The following is a 13,847-nucleotide window of genomic DNA, read 5'->3' as shown; positions in this document are numbered from 1 at the left end:
AAATAATTAACACGATCAGCTACTTTAGAAAAATATGTAATCTTACCCTCCAGCATCAACTTTCATTTCATATGGCAAATTTATTCTACTTTCAGCAAGCTATCCGGAGACGATACTTTATACTTGTTATAAAGACGTGTCGGTGCTTTTCTAGGTAATCATCTCATACTGCATGAAAGATGCAATTCTCGCACCCGCTATAATGGACACTTTGTAAATGCTTTCGCGTAATAAATTAACGAAACAAATTTATATTATACTAGTTTTTGCCCGCGGCTTCGCCCGCGTTTAAAAGAAAATAATATGACATATAATCGATTATGATATGAAAATAATCGATTTTTAGGTCCAAACGATCGATTCTCCGATTAATCGATCTTAGATCGCCATCCCCAGTTCCTGTGGGATTTCCGGGATAAAAACTATCCTATGTCCTTTCTCGGGTCTCAGACTATATTTGTAGAAAATTTAATTTAAAATCGGGTCAGTGGTTTAGGCGTGAAGAAGAGACAACCAGACAGACAGACAGACAGACAGAGTTACTTTCGGATTTATAATATTAGTAAGGATTTGCGAATTAATTTATTTTACTGTGATTTATGTGCTTGTCTTTTCTGGAAAAACGCTAAAAGAAAATATAACAATTTCGATGCCATTATACATCATATAACACTACTTATGATTAGACAAAAAGTAATAGTAAACTTATTTCTTTTGTAACATAACCAAAAGTAAAATAGAAAATATTATTATTACGAATAACGCAGTCTAGATTTTACCCAAAAATATTTAGGTAAATTGGAAAGAAATATCAGAAAGAGTTTTTCTTTATTATATTACAAAGAACATACAAAAGAGTTTCAATGCTAATTAAGTTTATTATCCCTTTAATTAACTTTAAATAATATTAACATTTTTGATCTTTCAAAGAGGTAAACTGTTTGTGCCTATAGGTATACGAGCGAAGTTCTCGGAATTCAGAAGCTACTCATAGTAATATACATATATGTTAAATTTTATGGGCTAGGTTAGTTTTGAAATTAAAACATAAAATATGTAGCAACGGGTTTTTCATTACTCCTTTTTCCCTCTTTAGTATTTTGTGGTATTTTAATGCATTTTTAGAACTGTGAGTTTGTTTTATTTTACGGTTACAATACACGTACAAAACTTTAAACAGTTTTATTTATAGTTGCTACGATGTTGAAGGTTCTGTTAATTAATTTAGAGAGTAATTATTCAATCTTCACGATTTAATCCTCAACAGATGTATTTAAATGGAAACAGCTGGATCATTTGCCAAAATTTCTGAGAACTGCTAATAAAAGCTGATGGATTGATGTTTTTCCTAAACGTAAATTGTACAACATTTTCGTTAGTTCAAAGTCCACTTATAATACATCATTGTAATAAATATTGAAATTAAATATTTAAGGGCACATTTACTAAATTACTTTAAAAGAAAATGTGACTCAACATTCCAAGTTTAATCAGGTAAAATTAAGGATTGAATGTAAGAAGGCGCCTTGATATAGTTACTTTTTATGTCCTTAGTAAGAAACGACTCGTGTATACATACTCTGTCGTAATCATTCTATTACAGTTCCACTGTTGGGCACATAGCTCCTCTCAAAAAAAATGTGAGCCGTCACGGGACGCCTGGCAGATGTGAAACATCGACATTATTTTGTAAAAGTAATATGCAGAGAAGAACATTGTGATAGGAACTAAATATGTCATAATGATAAAATAAAATATTACGATTGCGCATGGCGACGCGTCGCCACACCGTACACACTACTGCATATAGACTGTATATATATACCATCGTAAAGCGTGGCGACGCGTCGGTTTTACGTGCGGCTATAGATGTTTCACATCAAAATTGTTCAGGATTTGTGCGCAGGCCGCTGGCAAAGTGCGGATTGGTAGACTCCACAGATCACCATCAGTTTAGTGTGGCAGGAACAGAATTTACGTTATTCATCAAATGACATGGTATTCCAAATAAAAAATATCATCGAAATCATTACAGTCCTTTCTAAGAGACAAATTAAGTGCACGTAATTAATTAGATACATATAATGCTTCTTAACAATTACAAAATATGAAGTACTTTAAAATTGAGTTGATATCTTCAATATATCAATACTGTGACATTCTACTTTATTTATTAATAACTTCATTGAAGAAACGCTTAAATCCACTAATAGTAATACCACGATAATAACGCAAATAAACATAACTCGTAATATCAAAGAAGAAACAAGACAAGATAAAAGAAATCCTTGAGTTGGTTGCAGAGGTTCTAAGCTTACTCATAAATTTGATGAAACTTTTTCTTTACCCGAAGTGTTTGTATTATAACTTGGTACTGATAATCGTGCAAAAGTATAACTTTAACTAAGGCGTTCAGTTATTATTTACGCTTCACTGCAGGTTACTTTAAGGGTCAGCGCATACTGTGATTTTTACAGTACGATTTCACAATCGCTGTTACACTTATTATAAGGTATTTTAATACAGATCGATAATCATATTTGTCACGCAACTTGTGATTTAAGTGTAAAGTGTGTTGTCATCTAATTTGAAGTTTATAATTATCGTAAGTTTGAAAATTCGCAATCTGTGAGAATCCTATCTCCCCGTTATTGCTTGTGCAATAACTTCTCTCCGGCGGACAGATTCTTATTTCTCCGTTATTGCTCCTGCAATAATATCTTTCCCACAGACAGATTCTTCTCTCTCTCTGTTTTTCTCTTACAATAATGTATATGCTAATCATCCATTATCTTTAATTAAATTACTACATACATAAATACTATATTCGAAATTCACCAAAACCGTTTAACAAATTTTAACTTTTTGTTGGTTAGTTCCAGTTTAAAAGTTATGATTTGACTTGTCTTTTGGATGATGTGATTCCAATCCCATTAGCACTCCATAATATATACCACATAGTAGTATACCTAATATACTTATTTAAATTAATTATATATTATTTTATATTTTCCCTGCCATTAGTATCTGAAAAGCACAAACAAACAACAATATAAAACAACTTATCGTAAAAGTAAAAATAGCTTCAAATTGAACTCATTCTTAGAACAGATCTATGTAAACATTATTTTGGCTAGTCTGGAAGTTGAGATAGACCTATTAAAGTGACACTATTTGTTTTCGTTCTGGATTGCCAATGGCAGTCGTAGCCGCCTTAGTAGTTTGTCTAAGCAACAAATAAGATAAAGCACAAACTTTGATTCTAAAAGTCAAGATAAAAGGTAGTGGCGACCGCCGGCACTTAACCACAGCTAATTTGTTTTTATTGTAAAAGTTTGTACGGTTCCAGTAAACTCTAAAGTTGGGTATCTCTACATACTGGGCATCTAATAGATATTCATGGCCCCCGATAAATTCGTATTGGTGAAATCTGTATACAAAGTAAGCTGTCTAGTACGTAGGTTTAGAGTTAGTAAGAAAAATATCAGTCTAAAATATATTGAGTTTTAAATTCGGTAATATTTCTAAGACTAAAGCTCTGAAGTTATTCTTCTTCTTGGAAGAAATAAATAATTCACCCAAATCATTCGGTATTCCCATAATTTTACTTACTTGTTTCCTCTTTGTTTCAGATTTATTACGAACCTGTCCTGCAACGAAAACGTTTCGACTCAAAATCAAATAAATGAACAATTGAGCTGAGGCGGAAAAGGGAAAGGTTTTGTCTGGTGGCGGAGGTTAAATAATGTGGTCGGGCATGCGCCCGGTGGGTGTTCACCTCGTGCTGTGTACTTAGTAGGAGGGGATGCGATTGTGGTGGGGGGCGCGGGCGGCGAGCATGCGCGTGTGCTGCGTGACCACGGTGCTCGCGGCGCTGGCGCTGCGCTCCGCCGCCGAGCCTGCGCCGCGCCGCTTCCCGGCCGAGTGGCGCGGCGGCCGCGAGGTACAAGTACGCTCGCGCCCGCTGCACGAACTGTTCGAGCCGGACACCGCGCAGGCGGACACGGAGCGAGCGTACGCGCCGCACCAGCAACCGCCCGCGATCCACAAGGAACGCCGCCGCGCCAGAAACAATAAGCGGGCCCTTCGTCTACCCTCCGAAATGGCCAGCCAAATGATGTTGCGCGCCGCACGTTCCGGACGACCCTACGATGTTCCTCAAATAGGTAAGTCTTCAATTATGTACGTGTTTGCCATTCGGATTATATTATCGTGTATTTTTATCACTCGTACACAAATAGAGCTTGTATGAATACTTCTTATCGAACTATTACCATAGGTGCGATATCTAGCACCTAGAACCAGAAAAAAACGATAAACACTTTTACATAAAACAATAAAACATAATGAATGCAAGTGATGTTTATTAATGTTTAATTTTCATTAAATTACAATTTATTTAAGATTATCCATTTAACAAATTTATCTATTTTAGGTACCTGGATAATAATTTATTTTTCGAAACTATATAAATTAACGAATTTTATAAAATAATCATAACTCCAATGCTGCACAAACACTTATAAATATACGAGTATGATCAAGACCAATTAATTAACGAAACAACAAGTTAATTATAAAGTAATTATTAATGCAACGGTTCATGCGAAAACTGATATAAAAGAATAGGTAATTGGCTGATAATGGGCCGAATTCACAGTACGAGCTGCTACAATAGCGGTTGACATGAATATGAAGCGACTGGTGCCATGAACGATTTCCTATTCATCAGTTAATCAAAATTCACTGACTCTACAAGGGTTATGTGAGCGCACCGGACGTACGCTTAGGGATGGCGATCTGAAATCGATTAATCGAAGAATCGACCTTTTGGAACAAAAAAATCGATTATTTTAATCTATCTCCAGTAATAGATCGATTCGAGAATGGGTGTTTCATCCTAGAAAATCGAAATCGATCTTTTTTAAGTTGATTGACCATTAAAAAATATGATATAGACAATTTTTTGCTGACTGATACGTATTTCAGTACTAGTTTGGTCCTGATTACCATTTTCGCTATCTTCGCCCCTTTTTAGCTGAAAAGATCGAAGATAGATTTTTAGAGAATCTATTCTTTGGGTCTCTTTACCACATTTCGATTCGAATCGATTCAAGAATCAATCTTTTTCGGAAAGAATCGCCATCCCTACGTACGGCATTAGCGCCTGTCACTATGACGGCCGCAAAGGGGCGAGAATAGGTGAGACTACACTCATATTGCATTGCTGATCACTTTGTAGGCGTTTTGTTCTATTCAAAGTGCATACGAGCCAAAGAGATTAAACACACAAGTCTACATATTTAATAGTAGTACAAATCTCCGGGGTTCGACACTGGAGATGGTGTAGATGTTGAGTCCTCACATATTTCTGTCTTATAACAATAGTGTAATTATGCCTGATTTGAAAGTGATTTTGAAATTGTGCTATCTTCGGCTGAACGCTTCGTGGTTCCAAAGTTGAAAAGATTTCTTGTTACTGGTATGGTTGGTTGGTAATAACGGACAACCTTTTACTGGTTTTTATTCTAATGACGATTAAATGGTATTGGTAATAATGGTATACGCGATTCTCACAACGACTGTATGGTAATGGTAATGGTATTGGTAGTGGTATCGAATACGCGCTGCTCTGGTGGCTGCTGTTTCACGTACTGACTTATGTTAATAAAACTAATTTAAAGAAAGCGATTGCGCGTCAATTGCAACTATGCAAACACGTGTAATCGCTGACCTGTTCGATTGTGCAATTCCGAACACCAACTTAGTCTTCAGGAGTAGAAACGGGTCTTTGGCCGACGTCGTATGACTCTAATCTTGTTTGGGTTTGATAATAAAGGTTGGACGGCTGTTGCCTCTTACCATCAAATGGACAGCATACATTCGCTCATTTCCTACTCATTTGCTCATTTGCTCTACTCAGCTTTACTTTTTTTACACAAAGCTTATAAAACTAAAAAAAATTGCAACGATGATTACAGGGTCACGAGAAACTAGTATAAGTAGTTAAAATAACAGCTATTGTACTATTGAAGCGTAGGCACACTTATTTTGTGCTTAACCACATTTTACAATGTCTGAGGAAAATTGTGAAAATTGAATGAACTAATACGAATTATCTTCTATTCGGGTTAAGCGATCGATAATATCAACTAACCGTACTAACACGTATAAACATTTAAAAATAGTTACTGTACTATAAAATGAATTGACAAGTCAATAATACATTATTCAACATGAACCTATATCCGGAGAATTCGAAGTTATATTTCACGAATATAACTTCACTGAAGTAGCTAGAACCCCTAAGGGTGCATGTACCTCGTAGCTGTCGGGCCGAGACGTGTAGAGTACGGAATGGAGTATTGTACTGAACTTATGAACACGTAACTCGGCACACGTCTGTCATTGTGAAACGACCCATCACGTACGCGTGCTGTACGTGCAACACTTACCAATTCCGACGGTCACATATTTATTCTTAATCCTCATAAACTTTCCTCTAAATATAGCTCAGCTACTTTCTCTAAGCGCTTTTCTTTATTATCAATTTATTTTTTTCCCAAAAATAACTTTTATAAGAGCGTCTTAAACGTGGTAGAACCAAAACAATAGTAGTATATCGATGGGTAGAACCCTTTGCGGTTCGACTCCGGCGGCACCACCGGCACACCTATTTCTGTCTTATAACAGCAGTGTTAAGTGCTGCTGTGTTTTGGTTTGAAGGAATGGTAAGGAAGATATACTTTTCCGAGGAATTCCAGCTTAGTCCTCAGGGCTAAAGTTACATCTGTAACCGACCTCACGTACGAATAAGTAATCCTGTCTGGGATTGATTAAGATGTTCAAGGGCGGCAGTAGCCAATTACCATCAGGTGGACTGCATGCTCGTCTGCTACTCCTATATTATATAAAAAAAACTATACATTCCTATTCTTCACCAACACATTTTTTAAATATGACATGTTTAGCGTACCAGAGACATCATTAATAATGAGCAACCATCTGAATGATTGATAGTATGTTACAATAAATAATGAATAAGAATGAATGATTTGAATAATCTTATTAAATACGTTTATTTAAAGCCTGAGGGCAACTATTTGTTACCAGATAAAGTTTTAATTTACCAAGTCGGGCTTAACTAATGAAATTAGATATTCAGTTTCTAACTACATTCCAATTGAAAGTTTGCCGTAGGTATTTTTAGTTATACCATTAATTACGCACCTGTATAACTATTATACTTTCATTTACTTCAATTATTCATCACTACAAGTAATAAATACCTAAAAAAATTTGTTGACGAGGGGGAAACCTTCAAAAGGTACCCGACGCCATGGGAGTGACGCCGGGTTATGTGGGATTTTTACCACACTAAAACCCCCTCCTCGTTTGTGGGTGGCCGTCCTCAGCGTTTGGTGGAGAACTCCGGGATCTCCAACGGAACACAACCGGAGTCCTCCTAACGCGATGCCCTTTTATCGGGCTCTGCCCTGGGGGGAGCAATTTACGCTCCTCTCACATCCCCTGGTGATTACAGCAATATGTGACCACACAAACCGCTGTCCTTCCCGGGGTCGCTTGCTGGACGGTTTGAGCTCCCACTCTTGCCGCCCGCAACCCCGGAAGCCCCTTCTAGTCGCCTCTTACGACAGGCAAGGGTTACCGTAGCCCTATTCTGGTCCCGGTACTACAGGGACAAAGTAATAAATACCTAACCATTTTGTTTGTCAATTTTCAGATGAGAATTAATATAAGAAATCATGAAAGACAATTTATTACATTCCATTCTGTAATACCTTCGTTCATTCATTCGGTTAATCTTGGTCTTGTGTGGTCATCCCTATTTATCATTATGTCATCGTAAAGACAATCTGTTATTACCAAATACAACAAGTAAAGCTGTTAAGTTATTAGGCCAATATAACATTTTAGGAGACAAATATTTTTCCACATACGTTTTTATTACACCTTAAATATTACCTATAATAAGTGAGTATATGAAACAACTGCGTATAAGGAATTTACTGTTCTGTTATATAAAATGTCGTGACGTTTACTATGCGTAAATAAGTTATATTACGAATATTATTAGTAGTATTTATTTAAACAATTACTAATACAATTTTATCGATTCTTTGATTTTTTTTATTAGTAAATAGTATCCTATGTTTTACCATCATTTATTATTCGTTTATTTTCTCATGCATTTTGGATTAAAGACATAAAATGTGGCTATAGGATGAGGATACGTAGAAACATTAGAGAGCGTCCAACGAGTCCCTTGACATCACTGCTCTAGTAAGTTAGAGGAGCTGTAGGTACCCGAGCTCGCAGAGAACCGTCGCCTTTACGTAGATACTCATTAAAAGTTAATATTATAGAGAGTGTAAAGCCGTTTTATTAAGTCACACCTCTCTCTCTGCCATTAGTAATATTCATTTCGATTTCCGAGAGCTTTACTATATAAAATTCCCGACGGGGCTAAATGTACTTAAAGGATTTCATTTTGAGTGAAACTTCTTTAAGCGCTTTACATAGACATCGGTAAAAACTAACTCGATGCTATAAAGAACAGAAGAAGTCTTACAGCTATAAATTACATATAAAACCACTTATTGTAACTAAATATTAATAAAAATGTTGCATTATTTTATAGAGATAATTACATTATTGTAAACGATTAAAGAAAAATATTGCGCGAAAAATACAGCGGACCTTCTATCATGTTATAATTACATACCTTCATGTTTTTGTACTTGTACGAATAACAAACTTATATTTAAACAAATTGGGGAATTCATATTTTATTACGAACTTTTACATGTAATACTTGAAATTATTTTGTCATATTTAAAAATATGTCTCCAATGAAAAAACCGAAACCTTAAACAGTAAAATTATTATCATTTAAAAATACCATATAAACTAAAATTACAATCGTATAAGAATAAATTAATCGATTAAAATAGATATAAGTTTTATTTTCTATGTACACGAATTACAATTAACAAGCCATAATTAGTTATAACGTTTTATTCCGCAGATAATATAACTTAGAAGCGGAGAGAAAGTCCTCAGAAAACATTCTTGATAAAAATTAAACCTGTAATTTATTTACAAGCTCAACTTTTTCAACTCTAAAGGGCGCCCCAAAGATGAGTTTTCAAGGATAATTAGATCAATAGAACTTTACTTTGAAGTTGGAATAAAAAAATTAATGAATGGTCTTCTCCGACGGTAATAATCTTCCGATTCAAAAGTTACGTAATCATGATAATACATATACATAATCATACTACTATGAATAAAAACAATGTGAGCCGTCACGGGACGCCTGGCAGATGTGAAACATCGACATTATTTTGTAAAAGTAATATGCAGAAAAGAACATATTGTGATAGGAACTAAATATGTCATAATGATAAAATAAAATATTACGATTTTTGCGCATGGCGACGCGTCGCCTACACTACTGCATATAGACTATATATATATACCATCGTATAGCGTCACGGCATGCGTCGCCACGCCAGAAATCGGATTTACGTGCGGCTATAGATGTTTCACATCAAAAACTCAAAAATAATCATACAATCCGCAATTTACTACAAAATATGTTATAATATAACCCGCAATCTTCCACAAATAGGCTAAAAAATACTACAAAATAAATATAATTACGTATTAGAGATATAATTACGTATTATTAGAAAGCTAACATTAATGACAGGTTTTCTATTGAAAAGATCGCGTCAAGGTTTTCGATTTTCCCGCCGTTCCACAGTCCAACAGTTACCAACATTCAATGTTTAGACAGACAAAAAAAAAATGTTTATATCTTGATAATGTGAATGAGCTACATGAGATTAGAATGCACTGTTATTTTGTTTCGAGAAGAAATAATTTATTGCCGTTATTCGGTTTAGTTTGCCTATTAGATATGTCTGCCTAATATACGACCAAGCTGCAAAATAAGCAATTCAGCAAGACTTTAATATAAGTCAGTAAAGAGGACGCGTCGACAGGGGTTTTTAGGTTATATTAGGTTAGGTTTTTCTTCCTGTTCAATTGTGAAACTTTGTAACAGTAAATGGATAATTATTTCGAACGTCGTAGAACTCTTTGTGGTTCGACTCCGGCGGCACTCCGCCACACCTATCTCTACCTAATAACAGCAGTGTTAGGCGCTGCTGTGTTCGGTTTTGAAGTGTGTGGTAAGAGAGATAGACTTTTCCGAGGCGTTCCAGCTTAGTCCTCAGGGGTAGCGTCGCATCTGTGGCCGACCTCAGGTAGGAATATCTAATCCTATCTGGAGTTGATTACAGATGTCCATGGGCGGCAGTAGCCACTTACCATCAGGTGGACTGTATGCTTGTCTGCTACTCCTATATTATAAAAATATATATATTTATGCTTATCCGACATATAATAAGCTAACCAAAACGAATACTTTTCTGTAGTTTAAAATACAACCTTTTTAAATCACATGTAGATAATTAAATTTATTTATCTAAGTACTTTTGTTTGTTACAATTACGTATCTAAGGATAACATTATTGGACTTAACATAACTTGAGTGTTATACTCAAAAATATAAAATAACAAATGGGTTATACTACATCACAAGTGAATCGTACTGTTACGTCATAAATGTAAGTATACCCTTTTGATGAAAGTGGAAATATTTGGGTGAAATATTTGTATTTTATTGAAGCGTGGAAAGATAAAAAGGGTAGGGTACCCTTTGTTGTGAAACCACAAAAATAAATCATCATGGACTAAATAGATGCCTATATATTTACTGGATTTTCATGTATATTTGCGACTCCTTTTAAATTATTAATACGTGTAATATATTTATGTAATAAAACAGTGTTAAGCAGTGCTATGTTCTGGTTTGAAGAATGTCTTAAGGGAAAGACTCACGCGGGCATTAAAATTAAAAAATACTACTAGTTGCTACTGAAGAGTAGCAATGCATATGTAATCGACTTCAGATAACACTATATCCTATCTGGGTTTGATTACCATAGATGTCCCATGGGTGGAAGTGGCCACCAACTATAAGGAGGACTGCATGCTTATTTGCTGCTATCTATCTATATCTACACTAATATTATAAAGAGGAAAACTTTGTTTGTTTGTTTGGTTGTAATGAATAGGCTCAAAAACTACTGGACCGATTTTAAAAATTCTTTCACCATTCAAAAGCTACATTATCCACGAGTAACGTAGGCTATATTTTATATGAAATATATTTGATAAATAGATTTTGAGGCGGTACAAAGTTTGCCGGGTCAGCTAGTATATAATAAAAATATAATCCCAAGCCCAAATTTCTATATCCTAAATATTCAAGATTTAACTGTTGTCTTAAAGGTTCTTAATCTGTCTGTAAGTAAAAGTACTTGTGAAAAAGCAACAAAGAGCTCCAAGTTTATTTACGAAGAATAATATAACATTTAAAGTATTAAGTCTTATATTATCTCTTAATTAAACACCGTGGTTAGTCAAATTGGTTATATCTCTGTTTATTATCAACTACAAGGATTTACAATAAATCAATAAGTTATACGTATTAGTAATTCTAAACTATCTAAGCTATTTGTTTAGTATATCAACATATGAAAGTGGTAGAACCCTTTGTGGTTCGACTCCGGTGGCACCACCGCCACACCTATTTCTACCTAATAACAGCAGTGTTAGAAGCTGCTGTGTTCCGGTTTGAAGGGTGTGGTAAGGGAGACAGACTTTTCCGAGGCGTTCCAGCTTAGTACTCAGGGGTAGCGGCGCATCTGTGGCCGACCTCAGGTATACCTAATCCTATCTGGAATTGATTACAGATGTCCATGGGCGGCAGTAGGCACTTACCATCAGGTGGACTGCATGCTCGTCTGTTACTCCTATATTATAAAAAAAAATATGATAAGATATTGACTTTACATGACAGTTATAGCTTAATTGTTGAAGCTCGGTCTCTTAATAGTTCGGTCCGAGGTTCAAATCTCAGACAGTACCTCTGGTCCGTATTAGCAATAAATTACCAATGGCTATAATGGTGAAGAACATCTCGAGGAAATCTATATCAGAGTTTTTGAAAAAGCTCTCAAAGGTGCAAGAGGTATGTGCAGCACATGGCCAGCATGTCCACCACGCCTATATAGGGCCTAAGCTCCTTTAATTTGGAGAGAAATCCTATGCCCAGCTGTGGTACAGTAATAGCTGACTGGGTTTTGTACACATCAATTATCGAAATTCGATTGCTTAGTGGTACATGTGAATAGCATTTCCACTTGCCATAACTTAATCACAATAATTGGTATTACGCATCAGTAATGATGACTAACGGAAGTGACTAATAAACAAGTGATATTGGCTAATCGACCAACACTCGATATGCATCAGCAATTGTACGTTTTATGAGCACTGCTATTTATTGCTTTTATAGCTATGTCTTTTCTTTTTTATAAAAAAAAACTAGCTGACCCGGCAAACGTTGTGTTGCCATATAAATAAAAAATGTTAAGGGTGAACAACCCTTATTACTTAGGGGTATGAAAAATAGATAGTAGCCGATTCTCAGGCCTACTGAATAGGCATATAAAATTTGGTGAAAATCGGTAAAGCCGTTTCCGGGACCAGAATAGGGCTACGGTATCACCTGCCTATCGTAAAGGTAATCGTAATTTTGAAGGTTTCCCCCTCGTCAACAAAAAAGGTATATCTCTCTTATTGTGCCCATGGTAGTGGAACACAGCAGCGCTTAATGCTGCCGTTAATAGGCAGAAAGAGGTGTGGCAGTGGTGCTGCCGGAGTCGAACCACAAAGGCTTCTACCACCTTCAGAGTTTCTCTATTTATTTTTAGTGACGGAATGTGAAGCCACCAGCTCTATAACCATGATGACTCAAGGTTCTACTATCAGCTCTATATAGGACCATGTTGATTGGTCAATCAAAAAGTGAAATAATGTTATTGCGGCGATTGTGATAATACATCCTCGTTAACAGACGTTGCGTCGTTAGGCCGACTGTCGGAAACAGCTAATTGACCTGTTGCACTGACTAGTGGACCAGAACTAAATAAAACGGCCTAAGAACTTATTCAATTAGTGGTGTAAACATTCTAATAATTATATTAAATAACTATTTTTTGATAACTAATTGTGACTTTGATTATTTATTCATAAAAACTCCGAATAGTACTTAGCTTTCAAGATACACTTATACGAAGAGTTCCAAGGCTCTATTCAAGGCTTAAGGTCCTGAAGGTCTCGACGAGTGGCAACGCATCTGTGGCCGATCTCTGGTAGGAATTTAATCTGAGGTTGATTACATGGCATATGAGCAGTAGTGGCTATACATATACCATCAAGTGGACAGTGTGCTTGATAGATATTACTATATTATAAAAACCAGGTGGCTAACAAAATATCATCTAAATGATAAATTCCATCCAAATAGTTGAGTCTTAAAGAAACAAATTGTGTCTACCCACAAAGTAAAAGTAGACACTTTAATTGTCTCTTAAGCTAACAAGATTAAACATCGAAAAATATATATAAACAGTAATTATGTTATGTTATTTATAACTTTTAAAAGTAAAAAAAAAACTCGCAAAATATATGAGATACTCGTGTAAAATAATATAAAATATACAACGTACACACATACATTGCCGTCGAATAAAAAACTCCCTTTATTGAAATCGGTTAAAAATATACACGCAATACAAAAAAGAGAATCAAAAAGTCGCAGTAAAAATGTTCGCCACTTCACTCACGTGTCATTCAGGCGAGCGCTTAAATCGTGAAATATTTTTAAAATTTTACACTTCCAAAAA

The 13,847-nt window shown here is 35.5% G+C and overlaps 1 protein-coding gene across 1 annotated transcript in view; it reads left to right on the top strand.

The window, feature by feature from the left end:
* The window catches only part of jeb (low-density lipoprotein receptor domain-containing jelly belly protein), an 85,092-nt gene that overhangs the window by 29,111 nt on the left and 42,134 nt on the right, over positions 1–13,847 (top strand). Inside the window, exon 2 of the mRNA XM_073076669.1 lies at positions 3,633–4,166. Within this exon, the coding sequence (XP_072932770.1) occupies positions 3,806–4,166 (361 nt within the window). The 5' untranslated portion in view covers positions 3,633–3,805. The remainder of the gene's footprint in view (positions 1–3,632; positions 4,167–13,847) is intronic.

The sequence above is a fragment of the Epargyreus clarus genome, unplaced genomic scaffold, assembly GCF_041222505.1.
Source record: "Epargyreus clarus isolate Ecla_fem2 unplaced genomic scaffold, WU_Ecla_fem_2.2 ptg000009l, whole genome shotgun sequence".
Lineage (NCBI taxonomy): Eukaryota > Metazoa > Arthropoda > Insecta > Lepidoptera > Hesperiidae > Epargyreus > Epargyreus clarus.
Note: the sequence above shows the minus strand (reverse complement) of the source record. Positions and strands in the feature narration are given on the sequence as shown.